The following is an 11626-nucleotide window of genomic DNA, read 5'->3' on the forward strand; positions in this document are numbered from 1 at the left end:
GCTTACCCAGAGCATTACGCACCTCTGGCCAAGCCTTTGGGGCTGAATGGATGCAGAATACAATGCAGCTTCTCCTGCCCTCCCATCACAGGCTGTTTTAAAGCAACAGGCACCCCTCCAGCATCTGTCCATCTTGGAGGGAAACTCTGGGGTGTCTCCCTGCTGGGGGCAGGGGAGTCAGAGTCTAGTCACATCCAGCCCTCCCCCCACTGCATCCTGGGTACCTGCACCTGCAAGGCTAGGAGCAGGAATGCAGTGCCAAGAGTCCCAATTGAGTCCAATGGGTCAAGAAGGAAATTTACCAGCAGTTCTTGAAGCACTGAGGAGTCCCATCCTCCCCCGAGAAGCGGCATGGTGCAGAGATGCCGGGTTCAAGACTTCAGCCAGCAAGGGACACATAGGACTGAACTCAGATCATGACAGGGCAGTAAAGGGGAAGCTGATCTTGAGGTATTTAGTATAAAACCATTTATTTGAAGGCACTTGGTCTGTACATGCATCCTGTCACCCTTCTGGGGTCTAACAGTATTTACCAAGCTTCAGGGGACTGTCCCTGCCATTTTCTTGGTGGGTACAGGGGGTCAGACAGGGGAAGCTGTGAGACACAAACAGCACTGGCTAGGAAGGGGCAGAACATGGCTAGGCAATGGGAGCGTTTCCATATAAGCCCCTAGCCCACAGCAGCAGTGACCAAGGAACAGCCACTATTGCAACCCAGGGCCTGCTCTGAGCAGAGACCTAGTTGAGGTGGTGGCTTTGTGAAGCACACAAATGCTTAGAGGACAAGGGGAAGCCCCTCTAATTAATTTCACTTGCACCAGGCTCCAGGGGTGAAAGACCATTGTATTAAACCACACCTGCAGCAGCCTGAGTCTGTCTCTGCACTCAGGTTTGGCCATGACAGAGGGGTAGCTGGGCCAAATTTGAGTGAGCGGCAGCAACGCAAACCCCATGTGCCAGGTCGCACTGCCTGGAATGGGGAGTTGGGCCTAGTCCCACAGGACAGGAGCCGCCAATGAAGGATGAGTGCAGGGTGGGCTTGCTTTCCAACCCCCGCCCTGACCTCCCCCCTGCCCCGGGGGCCTCCCCTCTGCACCAGGCCAGGAAAAGTATGTTTGTGTAAGCCAGGGCCCACTGATGGGTTAACGTGGCGACTCATCTACAACCTTCCTGAGATAGTGATGGATATTGCTAGTGGTCTTGTTGGCCACCAGAGTAACTGTGAGCACCAGAATCTTTTTGCAACAGCGGTTGCATACTGAGGGGATACACGGACGGTAGTGTAATGTCTAATACATTCACTTTAAACCCTTCTTCTGTTTCTTTTCCAGCACTTGTGCTATGTAACTTTCCTGTTGTTTCTGTATTTTTAAGTCTGACACTTGAGTCCTGCAAAAAAAACAACAAAAACAAAAAACAAACCACCTATCAGAAAGTTGCACTGGCAGACATCACACTGCTAATTTATCACCAATTCTCCTGGTTGCTTCCTGGGCAGGTTAATCAGGGATCTTTTAAGCACTTACTAAGGAAATGGCCGCATTAACAAGGATGCTCCATTAACCCAGAGCTAACGGCTACCCAGGTGGTACCACTCAGGAGTTTTTTGTCACTCTATAGCCCGGTGTGTTAGCAAACCAGGGTTACACTGATTTCACTTCTTGGCATTGGCAACGTAACTTTCCTGTTCCTGGCAATCAGTGTCAGGTTGGTAAATCAGACTCCAAGTGTGAAAGGTGAAGGGAAGACTCACTGCTCAGTCAAGAGGTAGCTCAGGCCTGGTCCACACTTAAAAGTTATGTCTGCATTGCTACATTGGCCAGGGGTGTGAAACCCCTGCCCCCCCCCCCCCCCCCGAGCGACACAGCTATGCTGAAAAACCCCCCAGTGCGGACACAGCTGCATCGATGAAAGAGGGCTTCTGTTGATGTAGCCAATGTCATTCAGGAAGGTGGTGTTCCTACACCAACAGAAACCCTGTCTGCCAATGTAGGCTGTGTCCATGCTTGGTGGGTGACACCAGCATGGGCCCCAGGCTGTAGATACACCTGAAGAAGAATGCAGTGCTTTTTATTAAAGAGAATTTCATGCAGATGAAAAGTGCAGGGCTGGCAGCCGCAGAGAGGGTTCGTTCTCCATTTATCCACAGAGCAGGTACAGCATGCACACAGAATGCAAACGTCCCCCAATTAACATGCCTGCCCCTTGATTTGGAGGGACAGTCCAGAGGGGAAGTCTCCATGGACAGCTCAGTCCTTAGCTGCTCTACTAAGACAGCTAGCAATGGGGCCGATGAATGGGTTTCATAATGCAGATACCCATTCCCAGCCACTGGGATCTGCCTGCGTGAGAGATGCCTTGGCCCTTGTGCCATGCTGCCTTGGTTGCAATCTGCAGAGGCACTTGAGCTAGATCTCTCTTGCTTTACACGTTGGGGGTTGACAGGATGTTCTCTGTGAGCGGCCCTCAACTTTGGAACCTACTCCCCTCCCACCTGCTCTGAAACAGCACCAGCCTGCTGACCTTCCAGGCATGCTGCAAGGGCTCTGAGGTGGAAAGGGACTGACAGGGCAAAGGGTCAGTGTGGAGGCAGGTGGCTTCTAGTTGGAATGAATTTAACGGGATTACTTTTGAAGTGACATCAGAGGCTGCTAGAGAGCCAGATGGGTAGATTGTTAAAACACTGAAACAGACAAAACAGACCCCATATTCCCACTGAGGTCAGCGTCAAACTCCCACTGGCTGCAGCGTAGGGCCGATAACGATCTAAGGAGGTAATACTTACTTGAGTATTTGCTTCTGCTTGGTGATGAACTGCTGCAGCTCCTTAATTTCATTCTCTTTGTCATTGAGAAGATCCTCCTGTTTCATAATATGGCTCTCAATTTCTACCAAAAAAATGCGGAGGCGGAGTTGAGGCTTAAAACTCACTTGAGATGCAGCTAATCTTAGGTGCATCTCTATTTCCTCTGGCATCAGCACGGCAGCTGGGGTTTTTTTGGCCTTTGTTTTAAGAATTTCTTATAGTAACAGCTACAAACACAGACACCGAAAACATGGGGAAAATGTTCCCACACCCCCCAAAAATGGAGATCAGCTTTGCAGCAGGTGCTGCTGAAATGCTGACAACAGTGACGTTCGGCTACAGTCAGTTCTGGATTGGTTTCACATAAACACAAACTGTCTGCAATGGCGGCATGAAACCTAACTAGGGCAGCTAAGGTGAGAGGACAGCTTGTTAAACAGAAATACACCAAAAATAAAGGTTATTGGGTCTAACCCCTTCCATCTGCAGGCTTCAGGACACTGCACGGACATCTGTTGGCTTCACCACACCCCCGTGAAGCAGGTATTTATCACTAGCAATATAGTACAGCTAGAGATGCTGAGGCACAGAGAGGTTAAAAGGCTAATCCTATGAAATGCTGAGTACCCCCTGAATGCCCTCAGCTCCCACTAACTTCAGCTGCAGGCACTGGGCACCTCCCAGGAGATGCCTGGCACATCCCAGGATCAGGCTCTAAGTGACTTGCCCCTGATCACATGCTATATCTGTGGCAGAGATAGGCCCAGGTCCCCCTGTGCCTTCAACTCCAGGTCGTGCTTCCTGAAGCTAAACAGTAAGGTGCTTTCATTACAGATGAGAAGACACTGAGTGGAACAAAGCGTTGCCCTGTTAAATATTTTACTGCTCAAACCCTGGATTGGGCCATGCATGGCTCTGACTGCCTGGCCTGGGATTTCAGCCTAATGCCCTGGGAGCACCTTAACCTGACTGGGGAGGAAAAAGTGGGTAGATATTTAAAATGTGCTGTCTGCTTGCGGAGAAAGCCAGCTCTCCTTAGCAGTCAAGCAGGGCCACTCCGAGACTTTGCTCAGTGACTCAGAGAAGCATGATTCCCTCCTTGCTCCTCCCTTTCTCCAGGAGGGGCCAGTATCTGCACCAGGCTTTTCCCAGCCGCAGATTCCTTCCCTCCTGCACCAGCTCAGCTGATATACTAACGGGAGAATGGAACTACGGCTCCACCAACTCCCTGCCCTGCTTCATGCCCATGTATTCGTAGGTGCCTGGGAATAGTGACTACATGGAACCTGCTCCCCCATCCCCTACACCTGGATCTACGGTTCAGAGAGACCCCGTGGCAGGTGGCATGTGTGTGTCTGTCTTACTCCCCTTTACACGCCTGTACAGAGTCTTGGCGGAGTACAATGTTAAGTCACATCACCCTTCCTAATTAAAGTAAATCCTAGTTACTGGGCTTTTGTTTCTAAGCCAGTAGAGCAATGCATAACAGACTTTAGCCTCTGGTAAACTTACCATTGCATTTGCTTATTAGCTTGTCTTTTTTGGTGGATTCTTTTAGCGCTTTGCTCTTAATGTTGGAAAGTCTATAATAGAAGCAACAAAAATGAAGACAAGTGACAAGAGTGTCAGTGTAATTTTAAATGCTGAAGAACCTTCCCATTTTCAAGGGCTGATCTTCCTTCTGCACCCACATGGCATGCAACCCCCTTAGGCAGCTCTGAACATCTCCACCTCCACAGCATTTAGAGATCTCATTACCTGATGTGCACTCGCATGGCATCTACTCTGCTTAGCCTCTGTTTGACAGACTGGGAATGGGTGACAGGGGATGGATAACTAGATGATTACCTGTTCTGTTCATTCCCTCTGGAGCACCTGGTATTGGCCACTGTCAGAAGACAGGATACTAGGCTAGATGGACCTTTGGTCTGGCCCAGCATAGCCCGTCTTGTGTACTCAGGCATCCAAATGACACTGATTGGGACTACATTTTAAGCCCTGATCCTGCAAAGTGATCCACTTGGGCACACCTGTAAGACCAGGCAAAGGCCCAGTGGCTTCAAAATGATCTCCACACACAAATCACTTTACAAGGCTGGGGCCTTAGGCAGAAATGTCCTTTAAAAAACGCTGCTGAACCTCTCCCATCACAAAGCAATACATTTTAGAGGCAATCTAAAGAGTCTTGTCTTCCAAACCCTAAATTCCAGGCCTCACAATGTTGAACTTGGGTCCAGATTCAGCAAAGCATTTAATTACGAGCTTCAAATTAAGCACATGCTTAAGTCCCATTTAAGTCAACTGAATTTAAATATATAGGTAAATATAGTCAACAAGGGAGTTTGTTGTGATGAAGATTTTATTACTTGTATTATTGTAATGGCCAGTTGCCCCAGTCCCTGACCAGGGAGTGCCCCATTGTGCTAGGGGCTGTACAATCAGAACAAAAAAAGCTAACAGCTTTTGGCTCCGATTCAGCAAAGCACTTTAGTATGTGCTTAACTTTTTTCCGATCTCTAATTCTATTAAATTCAGGTAAACACACTCCCCCCCCCGTGAGAATGGAGTCCCTAATTAAGTACAATGCTGTCATACCCAGCCTGGTTACTAACGAGACAAAATACTTGCTGCCTGTTTTCAAATATTAAACACAAAAATCTCTCTCCCCTCTCCCCCAGCCAAACTTACGCTTTTTCAAAGACTTGTTTCTCTCTTTCAAGCTGCTTGGACAAAACCTCAATCTCCCCGAGCGCAAACTGCAGCTTCTCAGCTTCCTTGGCAAGCAGGATTTTGGTCTTAGAGTGCTCTTCCTCTTCTTTCTGTAATACACACAGCATCCCTCTGTTCTCTGCCAGCCCCAGACCAATACAGAGTGTAAATCACAGACTCATAGAAATGTGGGGCTTGAGAGGTCATCAAGTCAAGCCCCCTGCACTGAGGCAGGACTGAGTAAACCTATGCCAGCCCTGACAGGAGTCTGTCCAACCTGTTCTTAAAAACCTCCAATGACAGGGATCCCTTGGAAGCCTGTTCCAGAGCTTAACTACCCGTAGAGTTAACCCTTAACTAGCCTTAAAGTTTTTCCTAATAACTAACCGAAATCTCTTGCTGCAGATTAAGTCCATTACTTCTTGTCCTAACTTCAGTGGACATGGAGAACCATTGATCACTGTCCTCTTTCTAACAGCCCTTAGCATATTTGAAGACTTATCAGGTCCCCCCACCCCCTCAAAATCTAACATGTGTTGATCATTATCTTACAGTTCCAGAGGATTTTTCACTTCAGAAGTTGCCAAAGCACTTTACGAACACTCTAATCATTTTGCCCACTAATGAAAGGCAGCCATGGCTAGGATGGAAGGTGGTAGCTGGTTAACAGTGCACAGCAAAATTACAAAGCAAGTTAGGACAGGATGTGTTAAAAAAAATTACTATAGTCAGTTGAAACTGCAAGGGAGTTGAAGGAGGCAGAATGCAAATCCCTACAATGGCCAGGCCACTGGCATTAACACCCAAACTCTAAGGAAATGTGTCACTGGATCTTTAATGATCACAAGTGGACAAGTCCACCATTTTGTCTTCTCCAAAAGATACCACCTTTGGCAGGACGGTGCCCCTAGCATCACTAAGGAATATTAATTCAATATCTACTCAGAGAGATGAGTGCCACTTACTGAATTATCCAGCCACAATTCTTTAAATGTAAATATTGAAAGATCTTGACTGACCAATTTCATCCTTCTGCTTACAAGCTCTTGAGTAATCAGGGGGTCTATTAGTTACATCTTTCCTGGTGAACCTCAATCAAAGGATGGAAAAATCCATTAATTACACAATATATGTGGGCTACCTTAGCAGCTATGGACTGGGTGTCCCACTTCACTTGCTCCTACCATACACAACTTACCATTCAGGCTAAGTGGCTCTCAACACAACACCTTTTTTCCATTGTTAGATCCCCTCTATCTATCTATGAGCTATCCAGCTCCCACTCATCCTTGACATCTGAACATGCACTCTGCTGTGATCTCCCAGTTACTATGGAGCTGGCATGGAAGAGGCCAACATGTGGCAGATTTTTTGGTGTATTTGATACTTTGGAAAAGTGCATTTAAAATTCACTACTATTTTATACCCATTGGAATTGAAATTATTTTTTAAAATGAAGTAAATGGATTTGTCATTTTAATCACCTTTAAGCAACATCCTAACCTTCATCTTCAACCAGGCATCACATAACAGACAAACTGCTCACAGCTCCAAAGTAAACAGGGTTATTTTCTGTTCTGTTTTTCACAGGTTCTTATATGGCACTCATCATGGTAGTATCTGAGCACCATCCAGTAGTAGAAATGCACATCTCACATGTGTTGTTTGCTCTCTCACCCTTGCCCACTCGGAGCGTTTTTTCTTTTGTTAAAATATACCTGTTGCTATGTATTTATATTAAAGAAGGCAAGGTCAAATAAATGAACCTTGCACTTGGAGTGGAAGGTGGTAAGGTTTGTGATAGTTCTTAGTTTGAGGGAAGGGGGAGGGGAAAGGAGTTCAGTGACCAGCTCCCAAACACTTCCACTGGCTGAACAGGTGTGTGTTCCTCCCCAGATCCATGCTCCATGGGCCTCCTAGTACCCTTTACCCTATATAACCTCAGGAGCCACAAAAAGTTAAAATGTCAAACATCTAAGCAAGCTCCAGGGCACTGACCTGGTTCTTTAGACAGCTCACCACATATGAATCAAGCATGAGCCCCTAGTACAGCACCACTGAACACAAAATAGCTAGACACAAATATTCAAAAAGACAGGAAAAGGGGTGGGGCCCAGGGGTGGTAGAGAGAATACACACCCAGAGAAGACTCGTTAGTGGTACTAAGACAGTTTTTTTATTCTGTTTGTGCCACATGTAGCCCCATGGAATCTTAGTCCACTGACAATTAATAGTCCTTTCCATGAGCTTCACTCTCTTTGGTGTCTAATTAATGTGGTACTCAGCAAGTTTTTTTTAGAACTGCTAAGCTGCATCAAAACTACCCTTGAGTCCAAATGCAGCTCTCCTACCTTTCATTAAGCACTGCAAGGCTAATTTCAATCTGTTTGGCCTAGTTTCCAATAGAAACAGAAATATTACATTATTCATTGAGGCCTCCACCAGGATTAGAGCCCCATGGTACCAGATACTGTTCAAAATGTATGAAGACGTAGTCCCTACCCCCGAGAGGTTACTTACCTCCAACTTCTTCACAACAGCCTCATAATCGTCTTTACGGACAAAATTATCCTCCTGTATTACTATCTGCAAAAAGAATTTGAAGTTCAATAAGTCAGTTACATGCACAGATAGAGTTTCAATGTATGTTGGGCAGACCACCAGAGTCACTAGTGATTTTGACAGGTTTCAGAGTGGCAGCTGTGTTAGTCTGTATCCGCAAAAAGAACATGACAACTTGTGGCACCTTAGAGACTAACAAATTTATTTGAACATAAGCTTCTGTGAGCTACAGCTTTTGAGTGCCCAACTTCACACCCTTCAAAGAAGGCTGCCTTTCCAAGGGCAAATGCTCAGCATCTTCTGATCATCAGCACTTTTTAAGGTGTCTCAACCTGGACACCCAACAACAGACACACCCAAATCACTCATGTTTTTTTAAAGGCCTGGCCATAAAATCCAAGTGTGGTACAAAGACCCTACTGCCTGCCAGCAGCTAGCCAGTCGCTGGGGCAGAGGTGTCGCAAGAGGAATTCACTACCTTGAACACAAACAAAACTAGGGAAAAGGGGGCAGCTGGGGCCTTGCATGCCTGTGAAAACAGCACTGGCAGAGGCAACACAACACACCTGCTCACGTGCAAACATCATAGAGCGGGGGGGGGGGGTGAGCACATGCACCTATTGCTCAAACCCCTGTATCGGGTGCAGCCCAGCGGGCGCCCTACTGCGGGATGAGGGGCCGCAGGAACCTTCTAGGACAAAGAGCAACAAGCACAGGGGTGAGGGGGCGGGGCCTCTAAATGGCCCCACCCACCAACGCTCCAAGCCCCGCCCATCCACGTCGCCGCTCCGCCCATGGGCCCCGCCCGCACCCGGAGCCGCAGCCGCTCTATTAGCGCCTCCTGGGTCGCGACGAGGTCCCGCAGCTCCCGGAAGGCCAGAGCCCCGGTACCCGGCCCCGGCTCCGCCGCCATCTCTGCGCTCCCCGCGCCGTTGGAAATGGCCGCCGCCGCTTCCCCCCGGCCAATCACAACCCAGCTCCCTCACCGCCCCCAGCAACGGGGACAGCGAGGCACCGCCCGCTGGCAACCGGGCGGGGGACACGCCCACTCCTGAAAGGAGCCACGTGAGGGTATGTCTACACAGGGAAGAAAAACCCCTGGCCTAAGGGGCTGTTTAATTGCATTGTAGCCATTCGGGCTGGAGTTGGGGGCCTGCCAGGGGGGAGGGCCCCAGAGGTGGGGCTGCAGCCTCAGCCAGGACATCTACCCTGCAATTAAACAGCCCCTTGGCCAGAGTCAGGTGGCATGAGCTAGCCCATGGCGTCTAACTGCAGTGTAGACATATACAGAAGGAAACACAAAGGGGGGGGGGGAGAAGAGGACAAGGAGAGGGAGAAGGGAGACAGCAAGGGGGGTGAGGAGTTAGAAAGGAGGAGAGAGGGAAGCTGTGCGGGCTGACCCATAAACCCAGGTGTGGGGCAGCCCCAGCTTTGGTGTGTGACCTGTGCACCGGTGGCTAAGACAGATGGGGAAGGGAAGAGTCTCTCTCCAGTGCAGCAGCATTGCTGGGACTTTGGGAACTGGCTGCTAGGAGAGAGGGCCGGGGCATGGCTTGGGGTAGCACAGGCAAGGTGGCAAAAGGCCTGCAGGACAGGCCAGGTGAGGAATGGCCAAGGTGGTAGGGAAGGGAGGCCACGATAAGCCAGAGAGGCCAGCACAGTATCAGCTGCAGGGGCCTGCAAGCCAGAGGAGTAAGCATTCCTGCTAGGCAGCCTGCTCCTGGGAGCACTGACACTAAGTAAGGGAAGCCTGGGCAGAAAGAGAGTGAGTCAACCCTAGGCATGTTGGGCCTAAAACCCATTAACACCTGTCAGTAAATTCAGTGTGGATTCACCTTCCTTATGCCTGTGTAAAGCAAAAGGAACATCAGACTCATGGAGCTGACACTGGAGCCATCAGACAGGTTCAGATGTAGAAGTGAATGGAGGATAAATGGTTATCTGCCTAGATTATAAACTCTTTAGGGCAGGGATCATCCTTGCTGGGTCTGGGTTTGTACAGCACCTAGCACAATAGGGTTCTGGTCTGTGACACGGGCTCAGAGGTGCTACAGCAACACAAATAATAATTAATGCCAATATCTAAGGTAGCATGGAAGGTGCTTCCCCCCTGGCTGTCACACAAAATTACCAGTCAACCAAAAGCACAGTGATATCTCTGGCTTTGTTAATGGAAGCATTGGGTTTTGTTTCTGGCGATGGTTAAAGGCACTGTTGCTATAGGAAAGCATCTTCAAAAAGGTGGATCTTATATTTCACCTGTACAGGAAGCTTTGGGCTTAGTAAACGGTGGGAAAATTGCTAAAATGTCATAGACAAGGCCCCTCCCTGTGATTTCTTCTTAGGATAGGCAGGGCTCTGCTGCTAATAATATTCTGCTCTGATACCTGGTCAAATGGTAGCCATTGCTGTATTGGTGACAGTTGAAAGCATAGCAAGAGATGAGCTCACATGCAGGGGCATTATCTATACAAGACTTCAGCAATTCTCCCACTGCTGGTGCAGAATCCGCGCTAGCACTGATCACAGTACAGGTGTTCTAACTACTGGTCTGAGCAGGAAATATAGGAGAGGAGCTAGGGAACACTGGTGTAACTCTGGAAAGATATGTTAAAGGAGCAGTTAAAAAGCAATGAGAATCTTACAGCAATAAGGTGACATCAAAGAATGTGGGTCTCATAGTCTAAATAGTTGTCATTCTGCTTAAAGCATGTTTCCCTCCCATGTTTCCCCAAAACTCCAGCCCCTGCCCCCAGCTGCATTAATGGCACTGATTCTGTTAAGGAAATAAAGTTGTATGGTGTCTGTTTATACTGAGAATCATTCTCCTTGTTTATTCAGTAGTGACCCACTGGGAATGAGTCCAAGTTCTATGGAAAATGTAGTTGCAAGGGTGCTGATTTACTCATGTTAAATATATTTTTGATCTGTAGCTGGGCTGTACACAATGGATAACCTCTGTCAGCTGCTGATTAACAGGACTATTAAAAGCAAATGGTTTACATTTATGACCTTTGATGCCAAAGCACTATACAATGAAGTATTGGGGTACAGATCAGCAGCCAGCCCTGGCACGTCACACGACAGGGAGTAGGCAATTTTGCTAAGGAGCCTGGTGCAGTCAGCTACTTTGATCATGTGTGATAGGAGAGAGAGCAAGTAGAAATTCAGTTAAAAAGGTACCTTCTGAAAGCTTCCTCCACATAGTAAACTCCAAGGTACACAATTTATCAATATTGGAAGGCTTAAGGGACAAGTCAGTCCTTTGGGACTTAAGCATCTGGCTGTATGGGGGTTTAGGAACTTCCTTATGTGATGTTTCCAGCTGATGTACTTGAGTCTGCTAATGTTAACAGTTTACTGTGTGACAGTTAACTGTGAAATATTTCTCAAAGATTTGGGAAGAGGGAACAGATCAATTATCTTTATAGAAAGGCTAGATTGTTCGTTAGGAGTACTGGCCTACCTGCAACTGGCTAACATCATTACAGCTGGTCAGAAAATTTCCAACAAACCAAATGCTGATTCATTGCAGTGAAACGTTTTGTT

General features: G+C 47.8%; 1 protein-coding gene across 2 annotated transcripts; it reads right to left on the bottom strand.

The window, feature by feature from the left end:
• Positions 1–453: 453 nt before the first annotated feature.
• SPATA24 (spermatogenesis associated 24) lies at positions 454–9046 on the bottom strand. Of its 2 annotated transcripts, none has more exons than XM_048861272.2 (6): positions 8889–9046; positions 8036–8101; positions 5495–5625; positions 4319–4389; positions 2786–2888; positions 454–1389 (listed from the first exon to the last, which is right to left on the bottom strand). In XM_048861272.2, the coding sequence occupies exons 1-6, from the start codon at positions 8988–8990 to the stop codon at positions 1299–1301; spliced, it is 564 nt and encodes a 187-aa protein (XP_048717229.1). In that variant the 5' UTR covers positions 8991–9046; the 3' UTR covers positions 454–1298. The 2 variants fall into 2 exon arrangements, with proteins under 2 accessions (XP_048717229.1, XP_048717230.1); XM_048861273.2 differs by lacking the exon at positions 8889–9046 and adding an exon at positions 8644–8822.
• Between the last annotated feature and the right edge of the window lie 2580 nt (positions 9047–11626).

The sequence above is a fragment of the Caretta caretta genome, chromosome 8 (genome assembly GCF_965140235.1).
Source record: "Caretta caretta isolate rCarCar2 chromosome 8, rCarCar1.hap1, whole genome shotgun sequence".
Taxonomy (NCBI): Eukaryota; Metazoa; Chordata; order Testudines; family Cheloniidae; genus Caretta; species Caretta caretta.

Coding starts and splice junctions, on each gene's coding strand:
- SPATA24 (XM_048861272.2), bottom strand. CDS start 8,990: ATGGCGGCGGAGCCGGGGCCGGGTACCGGGGCTCTGGCCTTCCGGGAG. Junction 4,390..5,494: donor AAACAAGTCTTTGAAAAAGC/GTAAGTTTGGCT, acceptor CTTCTATTATAG/ACTTTCCAACATTAAGAGCA. Junction 1,390..2,785: donor AAGCAGAAGCAAATACTCAA/GTAAGTATTACC, acceptor TTTTTTTTGCAG/GACTCAAGTGTCAGACTTAA.